Raw genomic sequence first — 17,065 nt, forward strand, 5'->3', positions numbered from 1 at the left:
ATTGTAACCGTGATGTGCAGAGGAGCATCTCTGAACGTACATGTTGAACCTTGAAATGGATGGACACTTTATTTATAGGTACAGGAGGTACAATGGTCAATTAGTGTATAAGGTAGATAAAATAATAACACAAGTAAATATATGAGTAGCCTTTACTGCAATGTGTTTGTGAAGTGTTCAATGTTGGGAATTAAATATTACAGGATAATTAACTCTTGGAAAATGCAGAGAAAATGAACAAGGAGCAGTTTTAGAGCTAATAATAAATAATGTGGAAAAGGCAAAGGAGAGAGAGGATCATTGCTAAGAAAACCAAAAAGCAGAGCCAAGAAACAATTAGATGTGGGCAATACTGGATGGAATTTTGTATAGATCCTGAAAAGTTATTGATATGTAAAGCATAACATTAAATCAAAAAATAGATGTGTAGGAAGAAGCATGATACAAGAGTCGTGGAGGACTTCAAATCAGACTTAGCTATAATAATGCAGAAGGCAAATGCCATGAGTGTATAAAAATGTCTTTTTCAGATCAGTATGCTGAGAAGGCAGTAAGGTAATGAAAGATTTTGGATCTAATATTGTGCAATGAGAAAGGGTAACTAATGTTTTGATAATTAAAGAATTGTTACAATGTTATATCAGATCTTGAAAGATAAACTCTATTCCAAACCCATTGTCATAAGTCTCAACAAAGTGAAGTCCAAGGTCATGAGCTGGCAATAGTAGATTGGGAAGCTGCTTTAAAATAACAACAAACAAGCATTGGGTAATATTATAGTATTATGCATTTCTAGCATTTGCAGAATCTCTTGAGTTTATATTATAAGACCATAAGATATAGGAGCAGAAGTAAACCATTCGGCCCATGGAGTCTGCTCCACTATTCAATCATGTCTGATCCAATTCTTTCAGTTATCCCAACTCCCCTGCCTTCTCCCCATACCCTTTGATGCCCTGGCTAATCAAGAACCTATCTATCTCTGCCTTAAATACACCCAATGACTTGGCCTCCACAGCCGCTTGTGACAGCAAATTCCACAGATTTACCACCCTCTGACTAAAGTAATTTCTCCGCAACTCAGTTCTAAATGGACATCCTTCAATCCTGAAGTTGTGCCCTCTTGTCCTAGACTCCCCTTCCACGGGAAATAACTTTGCCATATCTAATCTGTGCAGGCTTTTTAACATTTGGAATATTTCTATGAGATCCCCCCCCCCCCCCGCCATTCTCCTGAACTCCAGGGAATACAGACCAAGAGCTGCCAGACGTTCCTCATACGGTAACCCTTTCATTCCTGGAATCATTCTTCTGAATCTTCTGTGAATCCTCTCCAATGTCAGTATATCCTTTCTAAAATAAGGAGCCCAAAACTTCCCATAATACTCTAAGTGTGGTCTCACGAGTGCCTTATAGAGCCTCAATATCACATCCCTGCTCTTATATTCTATACCTTTAGAAATGAATGCCAACATTGCATTTGCCTTCTTCACAACCAGCTCAACCTGGAGGTTAACTTTCAGGGTATCCTGCACAAGGGCTCCCAAGTCCCTTTGCATCTCTGCATTTTGAATTTTTTCTGCATCTAAATAATAGGCTGCCCGTTTATTTCTTCCACCAAAGTGCATGACCATACAGTTTCCAACATTATATTTCATTTGCCACTTCTTTGCTCATTCCCCTAAACTATCTAAGTCTCTCCGCAGGCTCTCTGTTTCCTCAATGCTACCCGCTCCTCTGCCTATCTTTGTATCATCGGCAAATTTAGCCACAAATCCATTAATCCCATAGTCCAAATCATTGACATACATCGTAACAAGCAGCGGTCCCAACACAGACCCCTGTGGAACTCCAGTGGTAACCAGCAGCCAGCCAGAATAGGATCCCTTTATTCCCACTCTCTGCTTTCTGCCAATCAACTAATGCTCCACCCATCCCAGTAACTTCCCTGTGATTCCATGGGCTCTTATCTTGCTAAGCAGCCTCCTGTGCAGCACCTTGTCAAAGGCCTTCTGAAAATCCAAGTACACAGCATCCACTGCATTTCCTTTGTCTACCCTGTTTGTAATTTCCTCAAAAAATTGCAGTAGGTTAGTCAGGCAGGATTATCCTTTCAGGAAACCATGCTGGCTTTGGCCTATCTTGTCATGTGCTTCCAGGTACACTGTAATCTCATCCCTAACTATCGATTGCAACAACTTTCTAACCACTGATGTCAGGCTAACAGGTCTATAATTTCCTTCCTGTGCCTTCCACCCTTCTTAAATAGCCGAGTAACGTTTGCAATTTTCCAGTCATCCAATATGATGCCAGAATCTTATCGATTCTTGAAAGATCATTGTTAATGCCTTTGCAATCTCTCCAGCTACTTCCTTCAGAACCTGAGGGTGCATTCCATCAGGTCCAGGAGATTTATTGACCCTCAGACCATTAAGCTTCCTGAGCACCTTCTCAATTGTAATTTTCACTGCACATACTTCACTTCCCTGACACTCTTGAATGTTTGGTATGCTGCAGGTGTCTTCCACTGTGAAGACTGATGCAAAATACGCATTCAGTTCCTCTGCCATCTCTGTGTCTCTCATTACAATATCTCCAGCGTCATTTTCTACTGGTTCTATATCTACCCTCAACTCTCTCTTTTACCCTTTACATATTTAAGTATCAAGTTTCTTCTTTGATATTGGTCTCCAGCTTCCTTTCATAAACCATCTTTTCCTTCCTCATGAACTTCTTAGTTTCCTTCTGGAAGTTTGTAAAAGCTCTCAATCCTCTATCTTCCCACTAGCTTTGGCTTCCTTGTATGCTCTCTCTTTTGCTCTTACTTTGGCTCTGACTTCACTTGTTAGCCACAGTAGTGTCATCCTTACATTCGAAAATTTCTTTTTATTTGGAATATATCTGTCTTGCACTTCGCTCATTTTTTTGCAAAAACTCCAGCCATTTTTGCTCTGCTGTCCTTCCTGCTAGTGTCCCTTTCGAATCAACCTTGGCCAGTTCCCCTCTCATGCCATTATAATTTCCTTTCTTCCACTGAAATACCGACCACATTGGAATTCAGTTTCTCCTTCTCAAATTTCAATGTGAATTCGATCATATTGTGATCACTTCTCTGAGGGCTGCTGCTATCTCCTGCTGTAATTTGTAATCCACATCCCGGCTGCTGTTTGGAAGCCTGTATACAACTGCCATTCGGGTCCTTTTACCCTTACCATTCCTTAACTCAACCCATAGAGACCTTCCAATCCTATGATTTAATAGTATTTCTTATACACAGGGCCACACCACCCCCTCTGCCTACTAACCTATCTTTTATAAAAGAATTATTTCTTTAATTACAAAAAATCAGCAGGTAATGTTTCAGCCAATAAGAGAAGTTCAAGATTATATAAAATCAAAAGGAAAAAGTCTATAACATCATAAAAGAGCTGTAACCCAAGGCATCGAGTTTAAGAGTACGAACATTATGTTGTATTTGTGTAAGTTGTTGGTGAGATGCACTTGAAGTATTGTATGCAGTTTTGGTCATTATGTTATGGGAAAGACTTCGCCAAGCTGGAGAGAGTGCAGAAGAGATTTACGAGGATTCCGTCTGGACTAGAGGGCCTGAATTACAGTGAGAGGTTGGCTATACTGAATCTTTATTCCTTGGGCATAGGAGAATAAGAGGTAATTTCATAGAAGTATATAAAATCATGGAGCGGTATAGATAAGGTGGATAGTCATAATTTTTCACCCCAGGTTTGGGGAGTTGAAAGCTAGAGAGCACAGATAGAAGATAAGAGTGGAGAGATTTAAGAGACCTGAGAGGTAACTTCTTTACAGAGGGTAGTGAGCACCTAGAATGAGCTGCCAGAGGAAGTGGTCAAGGTGGGTTCAATTGCAAAATTTAAGAGGCATTTGGATGGGTATATGGAGGGAAGGAACTTGGAAGATTAAGTACTGAGAACAAACAACTGGGGTTAGCAGGGAAGAGGCTGCAGTCAGCATGCACCAGTTGGGTCGAAGGGCCTGTTACAATTCTGTGTTACTCTATGACTGGGAAAATTCCCCTGTTCATTAGTCGGATAGGGTGTTTAGGCAGCGCAGTGGTGCTGCAGTGAACGGCTCCAGCAGCCTGCATTGAATCCTGAACTCCAGTGTCGTCAGTGTGGAGCTTGCACGTTGAATTCTTCCAGGTAATGGACATTCCTCCCAAGTCCCATTGATGTGCTGGTTGCTTGTTTTGATCAACTGGGTGCTCTAAATTATCCCTAGTGTAGGCGGGTGGTCGGCAAATCAGTGCAGTGTTGATGGGCATGTGAGAGACAATAGATACTGGGAAATAACTGGTGGAATGGGGCTGATGTGAATTTACTGGAGTGCTGGCATGAACAGAATGGATTGAAAAGCCTCCATTGTAAAATGAAATGTAAGAAAGAAAAGTGAGATTGATGGAGTGAGAAACACAAAAAAAGACTAAGCTTCTAATAAGTATGCAAAAGCAAGACAGGAGAAACTAATTTGGGGAGTAAGTGGCTGGCATTAGTTTTTGTGGTGGACAGCGTGGAAACCCTCCGCAAAATAACTGAGAATGGGTTAAGAGGCAGAAATAAGAGTAGGAGTTGGTAGGTTGTTTTCAAGTTGGATGATTGTGACGTGGAATGTGTAATTGCCTGATCATCAGTATTTTGTGCTTAGGGTGAATAGTTTTGTTTGTTCTAGTAATGTTTGGTAAATAGATGAACATTGTCTCCCTACCCCAATGTCTTTGACTCCCTACATTCGGGCAAGAGATACCATAGGATTAGGGCAAGAACTTTTAGGATGGGAAACAGCTTCTAACCCCCAGGCCGTGAGACTTCTGAACTCCACACCACCACCCAGGTCTCACCATGTATGAAGGGGCAATAGCTTATGCTGTTTACTTTTTAATTTGTGTTGTAAATGCACCCAAATTGTTTGTTAAGTTATTTGTGGTATTATTACTTTGTGTTGTGTGTGAGTTATATGTACCGTGTTGTGCAACTTGGTCTGGAGGGACATTGTTTCATTTGGTGGTATACGTGTATATGGTTGAATGACAATAAACTGAACATGAGCTTGAACTTGTGTGTTTGTACTGAGAATTCCCCTGGTCAATGCACCTAAGTACTGCTTTCAATGCATTTTAACTTCCCTGTACTTCAATTAGTATATTTGTCAATCAAATTTGTCTGTTTTTACTTTCAAACCTGAAATCTCAGATACAAGTAGAAGATGACCAAGGTGTGAATGTTGGGCTGGAAAGCACCCTAACGTTGCGGCGCCTACTCATCTGGACATACGATCCCAAGATTAGACTCAAGACACTCGCAGCACTTGTTGATCATTGCCAAGGTAATCAGCATGGTTTTACATTCTTTGAAATTAAAGTAAGGTGGTCAAGTAAAAAAAAGAAATGTATCAACAGAAGTCAAACTGACAAAAGGGAGTCCACAAGATCTTCTACCCTACTTTGACACTCACTGCCATTTGGTACAAGAGTTGGATGTTTAAATACAGGGGAGATACTAATGTTATTGATCTTGTGAACTTTTGAATTCAGACTAATAGACATTATCAAGACCTTTGAACATGGACATGACATTGCAAGCAAATGAATCAGAATCAGGTTTATTTTTACTGACATACGTATGTCATGCAATTTTTTGTTTTGCGGCAACAGTACAGTGCAATACATAAAAGTACCATAAATTACAACAAGAAATGTATATAAAAAAATAAATAATTAATGGTAGTAAAAGGAAGAATGCATGTCTTGGCTGATGGGCTTCCTTAATAATGGATGCTGCCTTTTGGAGATGTCTTCATTGCTGGAAGGATGGAGCTCACTGAGTGTGTAGCCCTCTGCAGTGCTGAAATAGCTCCTGAGTTCTTTAGCTAGGTTTATACATAACGGTACACAGTGTTATGGTGTAGTTATGAATGGAGTTGAATAAAAATGACAAAGCCTATTCAAGAGGTTCATTGGAAAATACTTAAGCGTGTAGGAATTTCTTCTCTGAGCGGATATTGAATCTCCAGAATTCACTGCCAGAGAAGAATAGTGGGGGCTAGATTGTGAGATGAGCTTAAGATGGAGATAAATATTTGAAACGCCGGGGAATTGAGCATTATGGCCCTCTAAGTGCACAAAAGGAATTTAAATTGTGTACAAAAGGTTGGCACCCTCTACTTTGTTGGCATGTTAAGTATATTTCATGATTTTACACAATCACATTTCCTTTTCTGGTTTCTTATGCAAACTTGTTGACAACACGAGAGTGCGATGATTTGTCTGTAGATTTTAGAACTGGCTTATTTATACTGTTTATTTTTATTGAAGAAATTATTCATTGCGCACATGTTATTGTTACTGGGCAAAAAATTGCACAGGACAAGATTTTTGCGCATACTGGTCATTACAAATTAGAGGGAACATTGATTATGGACATCTCGTATAGAAGACATGTTGAGGCCAGCACAGATCAGGTTGAATGGCAATGCAGGCTTGAGCAGCCTAGGGGTCTACTCCTGCTTCTATTTTCTTGTATACTTCTATTCAGGTTTTTGTTATTTTGTATATTAAGAACGTCTGAGTATAAATAAAGGCTATTTAAAATTAGATTGTGTGCCATTGAATTAAGGGAGAAGCCCAATGAACAATTGACAGATTGGGAAGTGGACCAAGAACTGGCAAATCATGTTAAACAAATGTAGAGTAGTAAGTTTAAACGCAAACAACAGGAATTCTGCAGATGCTGGAAATTCAAGCAACATACATCAAAGTTGCTGGTGAACGCAGCAGGCCAAGCAGCATCTATAGGAAGAGGCGCAGTTGACGTTTCAGGCCGAGACCCTTCGTCAGGACTAACTGAAGGAAGAGTGAGTAAGGGATTTGAAAGCTGGAGGGGGAGGGGGAGATGCAAAATGATAGGAGAAGACAGGAGGGGGAGGGATAGAGCCGAGAGCTGGACAGGTGATAGGCAAAAGGGGATACGAGAGGATCATGGGACAGGAGGCCTAGGGAGAAAGACGGGGGGGGGGGGTGACCCAGAGGATGGGCAAGAGGTATATTCAGAGGGACAGAGGGAGAAAAAGGAGAGTGAGAGAAAGAATGTGTGCATAACAATGAGTAACAGCTGGGGTACGAGGGGGAGGTGGGGCCTAGCGGAAGTTAGAGAAGTCAATGTTCATGCCATCAGGTTGGAGGCTACCCAGACGGAATATAAGGTGTTGTTCCTCCAACCTGAGTGTGGCTTCATCTTTACAGTAGAGGAGGCCGTGGATAGACATGTCAGAATGGGAATGGGATGTGGAATTAAAATGTGTGGCCACTGGGAGATCCTGCTTTCTCTGGCGGACAGAGCGTAGATGTTCAGCAAAGCGGTCTCCCAGTCTGCGTCGGGTCTCACCAATATATAAAAGGCCACATCGGGAGCACCGGACGCAGTATATCACCCCAGTCGACTCACAGGTGAAGTGATGCCTCACCTGGAAGGACTGTTTGGGGCCCTGAATGGTGGTAAGGGAGGAAGTGTAAGGGCATGTGTAGCACTTGTTCCGCTTACACGGATAAGTGCCAGGAGGGAGATCAGTGGGGAGGGATGGGGGGGACGAATGGACAAGGGAGTTGTGTAGGGAGCGATCCCTGCGGAATGCAGAGAGAGGGGGGGAGGGAAAGATGTGCTTAGTGGTGGGATCCCGTTGGAGGTGGCGGAAGTTACGGAGAATAATATGTTGGACCCGGAGGCTGGTGGGGTGGTAGGTGAGGACCAGGGGAACCCTATTCCTAGTGGGGTGGTGGGAGGATGGAGTGAGAGCAGATGTACGTGAAATGGAGGAGATGCGTTTAAGAGCAGAGTTGATAGTGGAGGAAGGGAAGCCCCTTTCTTTAAAAAATGAAGACATCTCCCTCGTCCTAGAATGAAAAGCCTCATCCTGAGAGCAGATGCGGCGGAGACGGAGGAATTGCGAGAAGGGGATGGCGTTTTTGCAAGAGACAGGGTGAGAAGAGGAATAGTCCAGATAGCTGTGAGAGTCAGTAGGCTTATAGTAGATATCAGTGGATAAGCTGTCTCCAGAGACAGAGACAGAAAGATCTAGAAAGGGGAGGGAGGTGTTGGAAATAGACCAGGTAAACTTGAGGGCAGGGTGAAAGTTGGAGGCAAAGTTAATAAAGTCAACGAGTTCTGCATGCGTGCAGGAAGCAGCGCCAATGCAGTCGTCGATATAGCGAAGGAAAAGTGGGGGACTTCTATTCAGGTTTTTGTTATTTTGTATATTAAGAACGTCTGAGTATAAATAAAGGCTATTTAAAATTAGATTGTGTGCCATTGAATTAAGGGAGAAGCCCAATGAACAATTGACAGATTGGGAAGTGGACCAAGAACTGGCAAATCATGTTAAACAAATGTAGAGTAGTAAGTTTAAACGCAAACAACAGGAATTCTGCAGATGCTGGAAATTCAAGCAACATACATCAAAGTTGCTGGTGAACGCAGCAGGCCAAGCAGCATCTATAGGAAGAGGCGCAGTTGACGTTTCAGGCCGAGACCCTTCGTCAGGACTAACTGATGGAAGAGTGAGTAAGGGATTTGAAAGCTGGAGGGGGAGGATATAGCGAAGGAAAAGTGCCTCCAACTTTCACCCTGCCCTCAAGTTTACCTGGTCTATTTCTGACACCTCCCTCCCCTTTCTAGATCTTTCTGTCTCTGTCTCTGGAGACAGCTTATCCACTGATATCTACTATAAGCCTACTGACTCTCACAGCTATCTGGACTATTCCTCTTCTCACCCTGTCTCTTGCAAAAACGCCATCCCCTTCTCGCAATTCCTCCGTCTCCGCCGCATCTGCTCTCAGGATGAGGCTTTTCATTCTAGGACGAGGGAGATGTCTTCATTTTTTAAAGAAAGGGGCTTCCCTTCCTCCACTATCAACTCTGCTCTTAAACGCATCTCCTCCATTTCACGTACATCTGCTCTCACTCCATCCTCCCACCACCCCACTAGGAATAGGGTTCCCCTGGTCCTCACCTACCACCCCACCAGCCTCCGGGTCCAACATATTATTCTCCGTAACTTCCGCCACCTCCAACGGGATCCCACCACTAAGCACATCTTTCCCTCCCCCCCTCTCTGCATTCCGCAGGGATCGCTCCCTACACAACTCCCTTGTCCATTCGTCCCCCCCATCCCTCCCCACTGATCTCCCTCCTGGCACTTATCCGTGTAAGCGGAACAAGTGCTACACATGCCCTTACACTTCCTCCCTTACCACCATTCAGGGCCCCAAACAGTCCTTCCAGGTGAGGCATCACTTCACCTGTGAGTCGACTGGGGTGATATACTGCGTCCGGTGCTCCCGATGTGGCCTTTTATATATTGGTGAGACCCGACGCAGACTGGGAGACCGCTTTGCTGAACATCTACGCTCTGTCCGCCAGAGAAAGCAGGATCTCCTAGTGGCCACACATTTTAATTCCACATCCCATTCCCATTCTGACATGTCTATCCACGGCCTCCTCTACTGTAAAGATGAAGCCACACTCAGGTTGGAGGAACAACACCTTATATTCCGTCTGGGTAGCCTCCAACCTGATGGCATGAACATTGACTTCTCTAACTTCCGCTAGGCCCCACCTCCCCCTCGTACCCCAGCTGTTACTCATTGTTATGCACACATTCTTTCTCTCACTCTCCTTTTTCTCCCTCTGTCCCTCTGAATATACCTCTTGCCCATCCTCTGGGTCACCCCCCCCCGTCTTTCTCCCTAGGCCTCCTGTCCCATGATCCTCTCGTATCCCCTTTTGCCTATCACCTGTCCAGCTCTCGGCTCTATCCCTCCCCCTCCTGTCTTCTCCTATCATTTTGCATCTCCCCCTCCCCCTCCAGCTTTCAAATCCCTTACTCACTCTTCCTTCAGTTAGTCCTGACGAAGGGTCTCGGCCTGAAACGTCAACTGCGCCTCTTCCTATAGATGCTGCTTGGCCTGCTGCGTTCACCAGCAACTTTGATGTATGTTGTAGAGTAGTAAGATTAGGATTGTTCATTAATTGGGAGATTGTAAACTAATTGTGGTCACCAAGGCATGGTCCGTGGTAATGGAGGAAGGCTCGTAGACATCATAGCTCTGGGGTTAGATGTTTTTTTTAATCTCAGTCCATCAAAGTCCAAGATGACTGCCTCCCTGCAGTTCTGTTGGTTTGAGGTGGCTGATGAAGATAGTCTGGGACCTAGGGTTCTGCATGCCACAGTTCCCTTGGAGATGTTGGATTGCGTAGTGGAAGACACATTTCAAAAGACGCAAACTGGGCAGTCAGGCTATTCTGTGTGCCACAGTTCCCTTGGAGATGTTGGATTGTGCATAATTAGGCACTTGGTAAGGGCTGATAAAGGAGAGCAGTCGTTGTGTGAGTGGGCCAGTGTTAGAGTGGGGGAGTTCAGCCTTTGGCTCATAGAGGCTTCGGCAAGGAGAGCTGAAGGCTGAATGTAGATTTTCTCATTTAATTTTTCTTTCTTTCTTATTGCACATTTAGAGCAGTGGTGGTGCCAAGCAAGGTAGCAGAAACTCCTCTGGGAAGGCAGGGAGACCTCCAATGTCCCTGACGACTACACCTACAAAAAGTGTATCCAGTGGCAGCTTCTTTCAGACCACGTTAATGATTTGGAGCTGGAGCTAGATGAAGTTCAAGGGTTGATTCATTGATTAGGGGAACAGACAGGAGGCTCTGTGGACAAGAATGAGATTCCTGGATAGTACGTTGCCTTCCAGGTGCCAGGGTCAGAGACATTTCGGAACGAGTCCACAGCATTCTTAAGTGAGAGGGTGAGGTCCACTTTGATACCAATGATAAGGGTAGGAAGGGTGATTAGATCCTGCAAAGTGAGTTCAGGGAGTTAGGTGCTAAGTTAAAGGATAGGCCTCCAGAGTAGTGATCTCAGTGTTGCTAGCTGTGCCACATGTTAATGAGGCCAGAAATAAGAAAGCATACAGTTTAATGTGGGGTTAAGGTAATGGTGCAGGAGGGAGTGCTTCAGATGTTTGGATTATTGGGCTCCCTTCCAAGGAAGGTGGGACGAGTACAGAGGGGAGATTTTGCTTCTGATCTGCAAGTTGACTAATATCATTGCACATTGGCTTTCAAAAATGAAAGTATTGAGACAAGGAGTTGGGATGTTTTGTTGAAGTTTAAGCAAAACGTGGGAAACTTCGTTCCTCAGGTGGTGAGAGTGTGGAGCAAACTGCCAGCGGATATGGCGAATGTGAGTTTGAATTCTACGTTTAAGAGAAATTTGGATACGTATAGTGCCTATAAAAAGTATAGGAAGTTTTCATGTTTTATTTTCTTACAACATTGAATCACAGTGGATTTAATTTGGCTTTTTTTGACACTGATCGACCGAAAAAGACTCTTTCATGTCAAAGTGAAAACAAATCTCTTTAAAGTGATCTAAATTAATTACAAATATAAAACGCAAAATAATTGACTGCATAAGTATTCACCTCCCCTCAAGTCAGTACTCAGTAGATGCACCTTTGGCAGCAATTACAGCCTTGAATCTGTGTGGATAGGTCTCTATCAGCTTTGCACAGCTGGACACTGCAATTTTTCCCCACCTTCTTCACAAAACTGCTCAAGCTCTGTCAGATTGTATGGGGATCATGAGTGAACAGCCCTTTTCAAGTCCAGCCACAAATTCTCAAAGTCTGGACTCTGACTTGACCACTCCAGGACATTATATTTGTTGTTTTAAAGCCATTCCTGTGTAGCTTTGACTTTATGCTTGGGGTCATTGTCTTGCTGGAAAACAAATCTCCCAAGTTGCAGTTCTCTTGTAGACTGCATCAGGATTTCCCTGTATTTTGCTGCATTCATTTTACCATCTACCTTCACAAGCCTTCCAGGGCCTGCTGCAGTGAAGCATCCCCTCAGCATGATGCAGCCACCATCCTCCTTCACAATAAGGACGGTGTGTTTTTGATGTGGGGTGTTTGGCTTACGCTAAACATAGCATTTAGTGTGATGGCCAGTAATTTTGGTTTCATCAGACCACAGAACCACCTTCCAGCTGACCTCAGGGTCTCCCACGTGCCTTCTGGCAAACTCTAGCTGAGATTTCATGTGAGTTTTTTTTTCAACAATGGCTTTCTCTTTGCCATTCTCCCATAAAGCTGTGACTGGTGAAGCACCCGGGCAACAGTTGTTGTATGCACAGTCTCTCCCATCTCAGCCACTGAAGCTTGTAGCTCCTCCAGAGTTGCCACAGGTCTCTTGGTGGCCTCCCTCACTAGTCCACTTCTTGCACGGTCACTCAGATTTTGTGGATGCGGATTTACAGCTGTGCCATATTCTTTCCACTTCTTGATTGACTTAACTGTACTCCAAGGGATAGCCAGTGGCTGAGAAACTTTCTTGTATCCATCTCCTGACTTGTGCTTCGTTAGACTTCCCAGATACAGGTGTATTTTTACTACAGTCAATTGGAACTCCTTGACTGCACATGGTGGTCTCCATTTAACTAATTGTGTAACTTCTCAAAACCAATTGGCTGTACCAGTGATGATTTGGTGTGTCATATTAAAGGCTGTGAATACTTCTGTCATCAGTTATTTTGTGTTTTATATTTGTAAACAATTTACATCACTTTGTAGAGATCTGTTTTCACTTTGAAACAGAAGAGGCTTTTCTGTTGATCATGTCAAAAAAAACAAATTAAATCTACTAATTCAATGCTGTAAAACATCAAACATGAAAACTTTGGGGCAGGGGTGATGAATTTTTTTTATAGGCACTGTACATAGATGGGAGGGATATGGTGAGATTTGTCTGCGTGCAGGTTGATGTGAAGAGGCAGACTAATAGTTTGTCATGGAGTAGATGGGCTGAAGGGCCTATTTCTGTGCTGTAGTGTTTTATGACTCTTATAGATGTTGCCTCGTGTTGGAGATGACCTGTTTGTTGGGAATAAGGGTTAGAGGTTTATGAGGTACCGTATAACCACTAATCCTGCGCTGCACAGTCCCAATCATTCTGGCTTTGTGGTGGTCAACCTGTGGTGTGTTCCTTGATAGAAATTTGCTATCCACTTGCATTCATTGGCTACGGATTCTCATGAGTCATAAAACAAAAGAAACAAGCAGAACTAGGCCATTTATCTATTCGGGTCTATTTTATCTTTCAGTAATAGCCCTTGAAGTCTTTGTAATTCAAATGCCAGCCAGTCTGTGTCTTGGGTGTATTTCATTACTGTACCTCTGCAGAGGTCTGGACTGGACAATTCCAGAGTCATGGCTCTCCGAGAGAAGAATCTCTATTATCACATGCCGGTGATAATAAACCTGATTCTGATTCTGAACCCCTTATCCTGAATCCTAGTTTTGGATACTCCAATTGGGGAAGTGTCTTCTTGGCATCCACCCTGTCAATTCTGCTCAGAATCTTTGTTTCATTCGGGTTGCTGATCATGAATACCACATTGAAGTCTTGAGTGTGATTTGGGTTTAACAGCAATGTTTGTATTTGTTGAGAAGTAGCTCTCAAGGCATGGGAAATGGTCCATGTCTTCCAGTGTTTTGTCAGAGAAGGTTTATGCCCATTGTTGAACAGTGGAGAGGACATGAATATATGGAAAGATCAGGGAAAGGTCAGTTAGCTTGAGCCTGCTGTTCTAGTCAAAAAGATTAAGTCTGATATATCTTGGTGCTATTTTCCTATCCACCCACACTCTTCCACCATAATCCTTGATTTCTCCGGGATCTGATTTGAATGCAATCAATGACCAAGCCTCCATGCTCGAGAACTCTCAAGATTTGTCTCCCTTGGTGAAGAAATATCCTCTATTTCAGTCTTAAATGGAATCTTACCTATTGTGAGATTTGGGAAAGAACCACTATCACCCCTCCCTGCTCAGTTCTTAGAGGGCTTAGAGGTTGAACCCTCCAAGAATTTTGTATTTGCCAAGGAGATGTTATCTCATTTCTCTGAACTCTGGAGAATAGAAGGCCAACCAACTCTAACTTTTCTTGTGTGATAGACCTTCCATCCTGGGAACTAGCAAGGTTAATTTTTGCTGTACACCCTCTATACCAGTATGCATTTATTGAGGAAGAGGACCAAAATTATACACAGTACTCCAGGTAAAGCCTCACTTATAATGAAGGTAATCGATCCTTTTGCCTTTCTAATTACTTATGCACCTACGTGCCAACGAGGATCACTGGATTTCTCTGTGCAGGAGCATTCTGTGGTCCCTCTGCATTTTAACAATATCAAGCTGGTATATTCTTCCTACCAAAGTAGAAAACAGAGTGCTTCATAGAAGATGGACAGAGAACAGTACTGCACAATATTGATGTTGTGCCTATCTACATAAACCTATTCCATGCTCAATCTAAACCTTCCCTCCTACAAAGCCCATAACTCTCTATTTTTCTTATGTCATGTGCTCATCCAAGAGTCTCTTAAATGTCCCTATTGTGACAGTCTCCACCACCACTCCCAGTAGTGTTTCAGGCACGTAACACTCTGTTTAAAAAAAAACGAACAATTTACTTCTTACATTTGTCCTGAACTTTCCTCCATTCACCTTAAACAAATGTCCTCTACTACTGACCATTGCCACCTTGGGGGAAAAAGGTGCTGGCTATCCATTCTGTTTATGCCTCTCACAATCTTATACACCTCTATCAGGTTGCCTTGCATCCTCCTTTGCTGCAAATGAGAAAAGCACTAGCTACTCAGTCTTCTCTCATAGGATATGTTCTGGCAGTAACATGGCTCCAGGACAGTGTCCCATGCACCATCAATCTACAGGTCATGGCACTTAGGGATTTGGGCTCTATTTTAACTTTTTGGGACTATGCCTTATTTCTGCTTGTGCCTTCTGGTATGTGAGACTCTTTGTACTGTGTTTTACATCTTGGCCCCAGAGCAATGCTGTTTTATTTGGCTGTATTGTTATGTGTGGTTGAACAACTGAAGCACTTAAAGTCCAACCTTCTGTGGGCATTTTAAATCTGAATCCATGTAGCTAAGTTTTTGGATTCCACACCTCATGACCTTACAAAATCCATAAACATCACATACGCCCTACCTTCAACCTGAAAAAAAACTCAGTCGGGCTCATGAGACACGACCTGACCCTGACAGAGCCATGCTGACTATCACTATGCTTCTTCAATTGCTCTTAAATCTTATCCTTGAAAATCCCCTCCATTGGTTTCCTGACCACTGATGTAAAGCTCACTGTCTATAATTCCCAGGATAATCCCTATTACCTTTCTTGAACAACGGAACAACATTTGCCATCTTTCAATCCTCCGGTACTACTGCTGTGACCAGGGAAATGTGAAGATCAGCATCAACTCTCTTCTCACTAACCTTGGGTATATCCCATCCAGCTCCACAAACCTGTCTATCCTAATGTTTCTTAGAGGCTTCAGTACTACCTTACTAACATCAACAAGCTCTAACACACCTTCCCTCTCTCAGGGGTTCCTAACCTTTTATGCCATGGACCCCTAACGTTAACCAAGGGGTCCGTGAACCCCAGGTTGGGAACCCCTGCACTGAACACTGAAGTAAAGTATTCATTAACTATCTCCCTACATCCTCTGCCTCCAGGTACGTTTCCCCCTTTATGCTGAACGGTTCTACCCACACCCTCCTGTTCCTTACGTACGTGTAAAAATGCCTTGGGGTTTTCCTTAATCCTACTTGCCAAGGCCTTCACTTGTCCCATTCTAGCTCTCCTAAGTCCCTTAAGCTCCTTCCTCGCGACCTTACAACTTTGCTTCCTAAACCTTAAGTATACTTATGTCTTCCTCTGGACTAAATATTGAAACTCTCTTGTCAACCAAGGTTCTTTCACCATACCATTCTTTCCCTGTCGCAGTGGGATAAACCAATCCAGAACCCCGTGCAAGTGCTCCTAAAGAACCTCCATATTTCCATTATACATTTCCCTGAGAACATCTGTTCCGAATTTATGTTCCCAAGTTCCTGTCTAATACCATTGTAGTTAGCCCTCCCCATTTAAGTATTTTTGAATATCATTTCTTCCTCATCCAAGGCTATGCTAAAGATTAGTGATCACTATCTCTGAAATACTCTTCCACAGAGGGATCTGTCATCTGACCAGATTCATTATTAGTATTGCATCCAGTATGGCCTCTCTTAGAATTGGCCTGTGCTCGTATTGTGTCAAGAATCCTTCCTGGATAAACCTCTTAATTTCTGCCCCATCTAAACCTTTTGCATCATGAAGTTTCCAAACAATTTTAATGAAGTTGCGGTCCCCCATGAAAACGACTTTGTTAGCACCTTTTCAAAATCTGCCTACTGATCTGCTCCTCAGTGACCCTGTTGCTATTTTGGGGTTTATAAAATACTCCCAAAAGAGTGGTTGCTCCCTTCCTATTGCTGATTTTTACCCACACTGACTCATTAGGCAATTCCTCCACAATATCCTCCTCTTCTATAGTGTGATATTATCCCTGATTAGCAATGCCACCTGGCCATCTCCTCACCTCTTTTACCTCCCTCCCTGTCCCCTTTGAAACATCTGAACCCTGGAACATCAAGCAGCCAATCCTGCCTTTGTGACAGCCAAGTCTCTGTATTGGCTACATCATCATAATTCTATGTACGTTACCCTTGTTTCTGATACTTCTCACATTAAAGTTCAATCCATCCAACTGACTGCATTTGTGCCCTAACCATTGCTCGTCCTTCCTCACAGTCTCTCTACACATTGCATATACCTTTACACCAATTGCTCTATCATCTAACCCAGGGATGGCCAAAAGTGGCACATTGGATGCTTAGCAGTGGCGCATTGCACTGCAGTGATAATAATAAAGAAGTAAGCCTACTCATGCAAAAAGTATTAACCAAAAACAGATTTGTAGAAAAAAAATCTATAACAGGAATTCAAGTAGCTTAGAACTAGAAATGGGTTTTACTGAGAATAAATCTAAAATTTAACAATTATTTTTAGCGATTTTATTATTTTGTGCGCATCTTTTGGTGAATTTTATCTTCTTTCACATTAATCTGCTTTG

At 43.0% G+C, this 17,065-nt stretch overlaps 1 protein-coding gene across 1 annotated transcript in view; it reads left to right on the forward strand.

Annotated features, from left to right (window-relative positions):
- tubgcp3 (tubulin gamma complex component 3) overlaps positions 1-17,065 on the forward strand; it is a 140,257-nt gene that overhangs the window by 53,242 nt on the left and 69,950 nt on the right. Inside the window, exon 10 of the mRNA XM_063048317.1 lies at positions 5,226-5,358. Within this exon, the coding sequence (XP_062904387.1) occupies positions 5,226-5,358 (133 nt within the window). The remainder of the gene's footprint in view (positions 1-5,225; positions 5,359-17,065) is intronic.

The sequence above is a fragment of the Mobula hypostoma genome, chromosome 5, assembly GCF_963921235.1.
Source record: "Mobula hypostoma chromosome 5, sMobHyp1.1, whole genome shotgun sequence".
Taxonomy (NCBI): Eukaryota; Metazoa; Chordata; class Chondrichthyes; order Myliobatiformes; family Myliobatidae; genus Mobula; species Mobula hypostoma.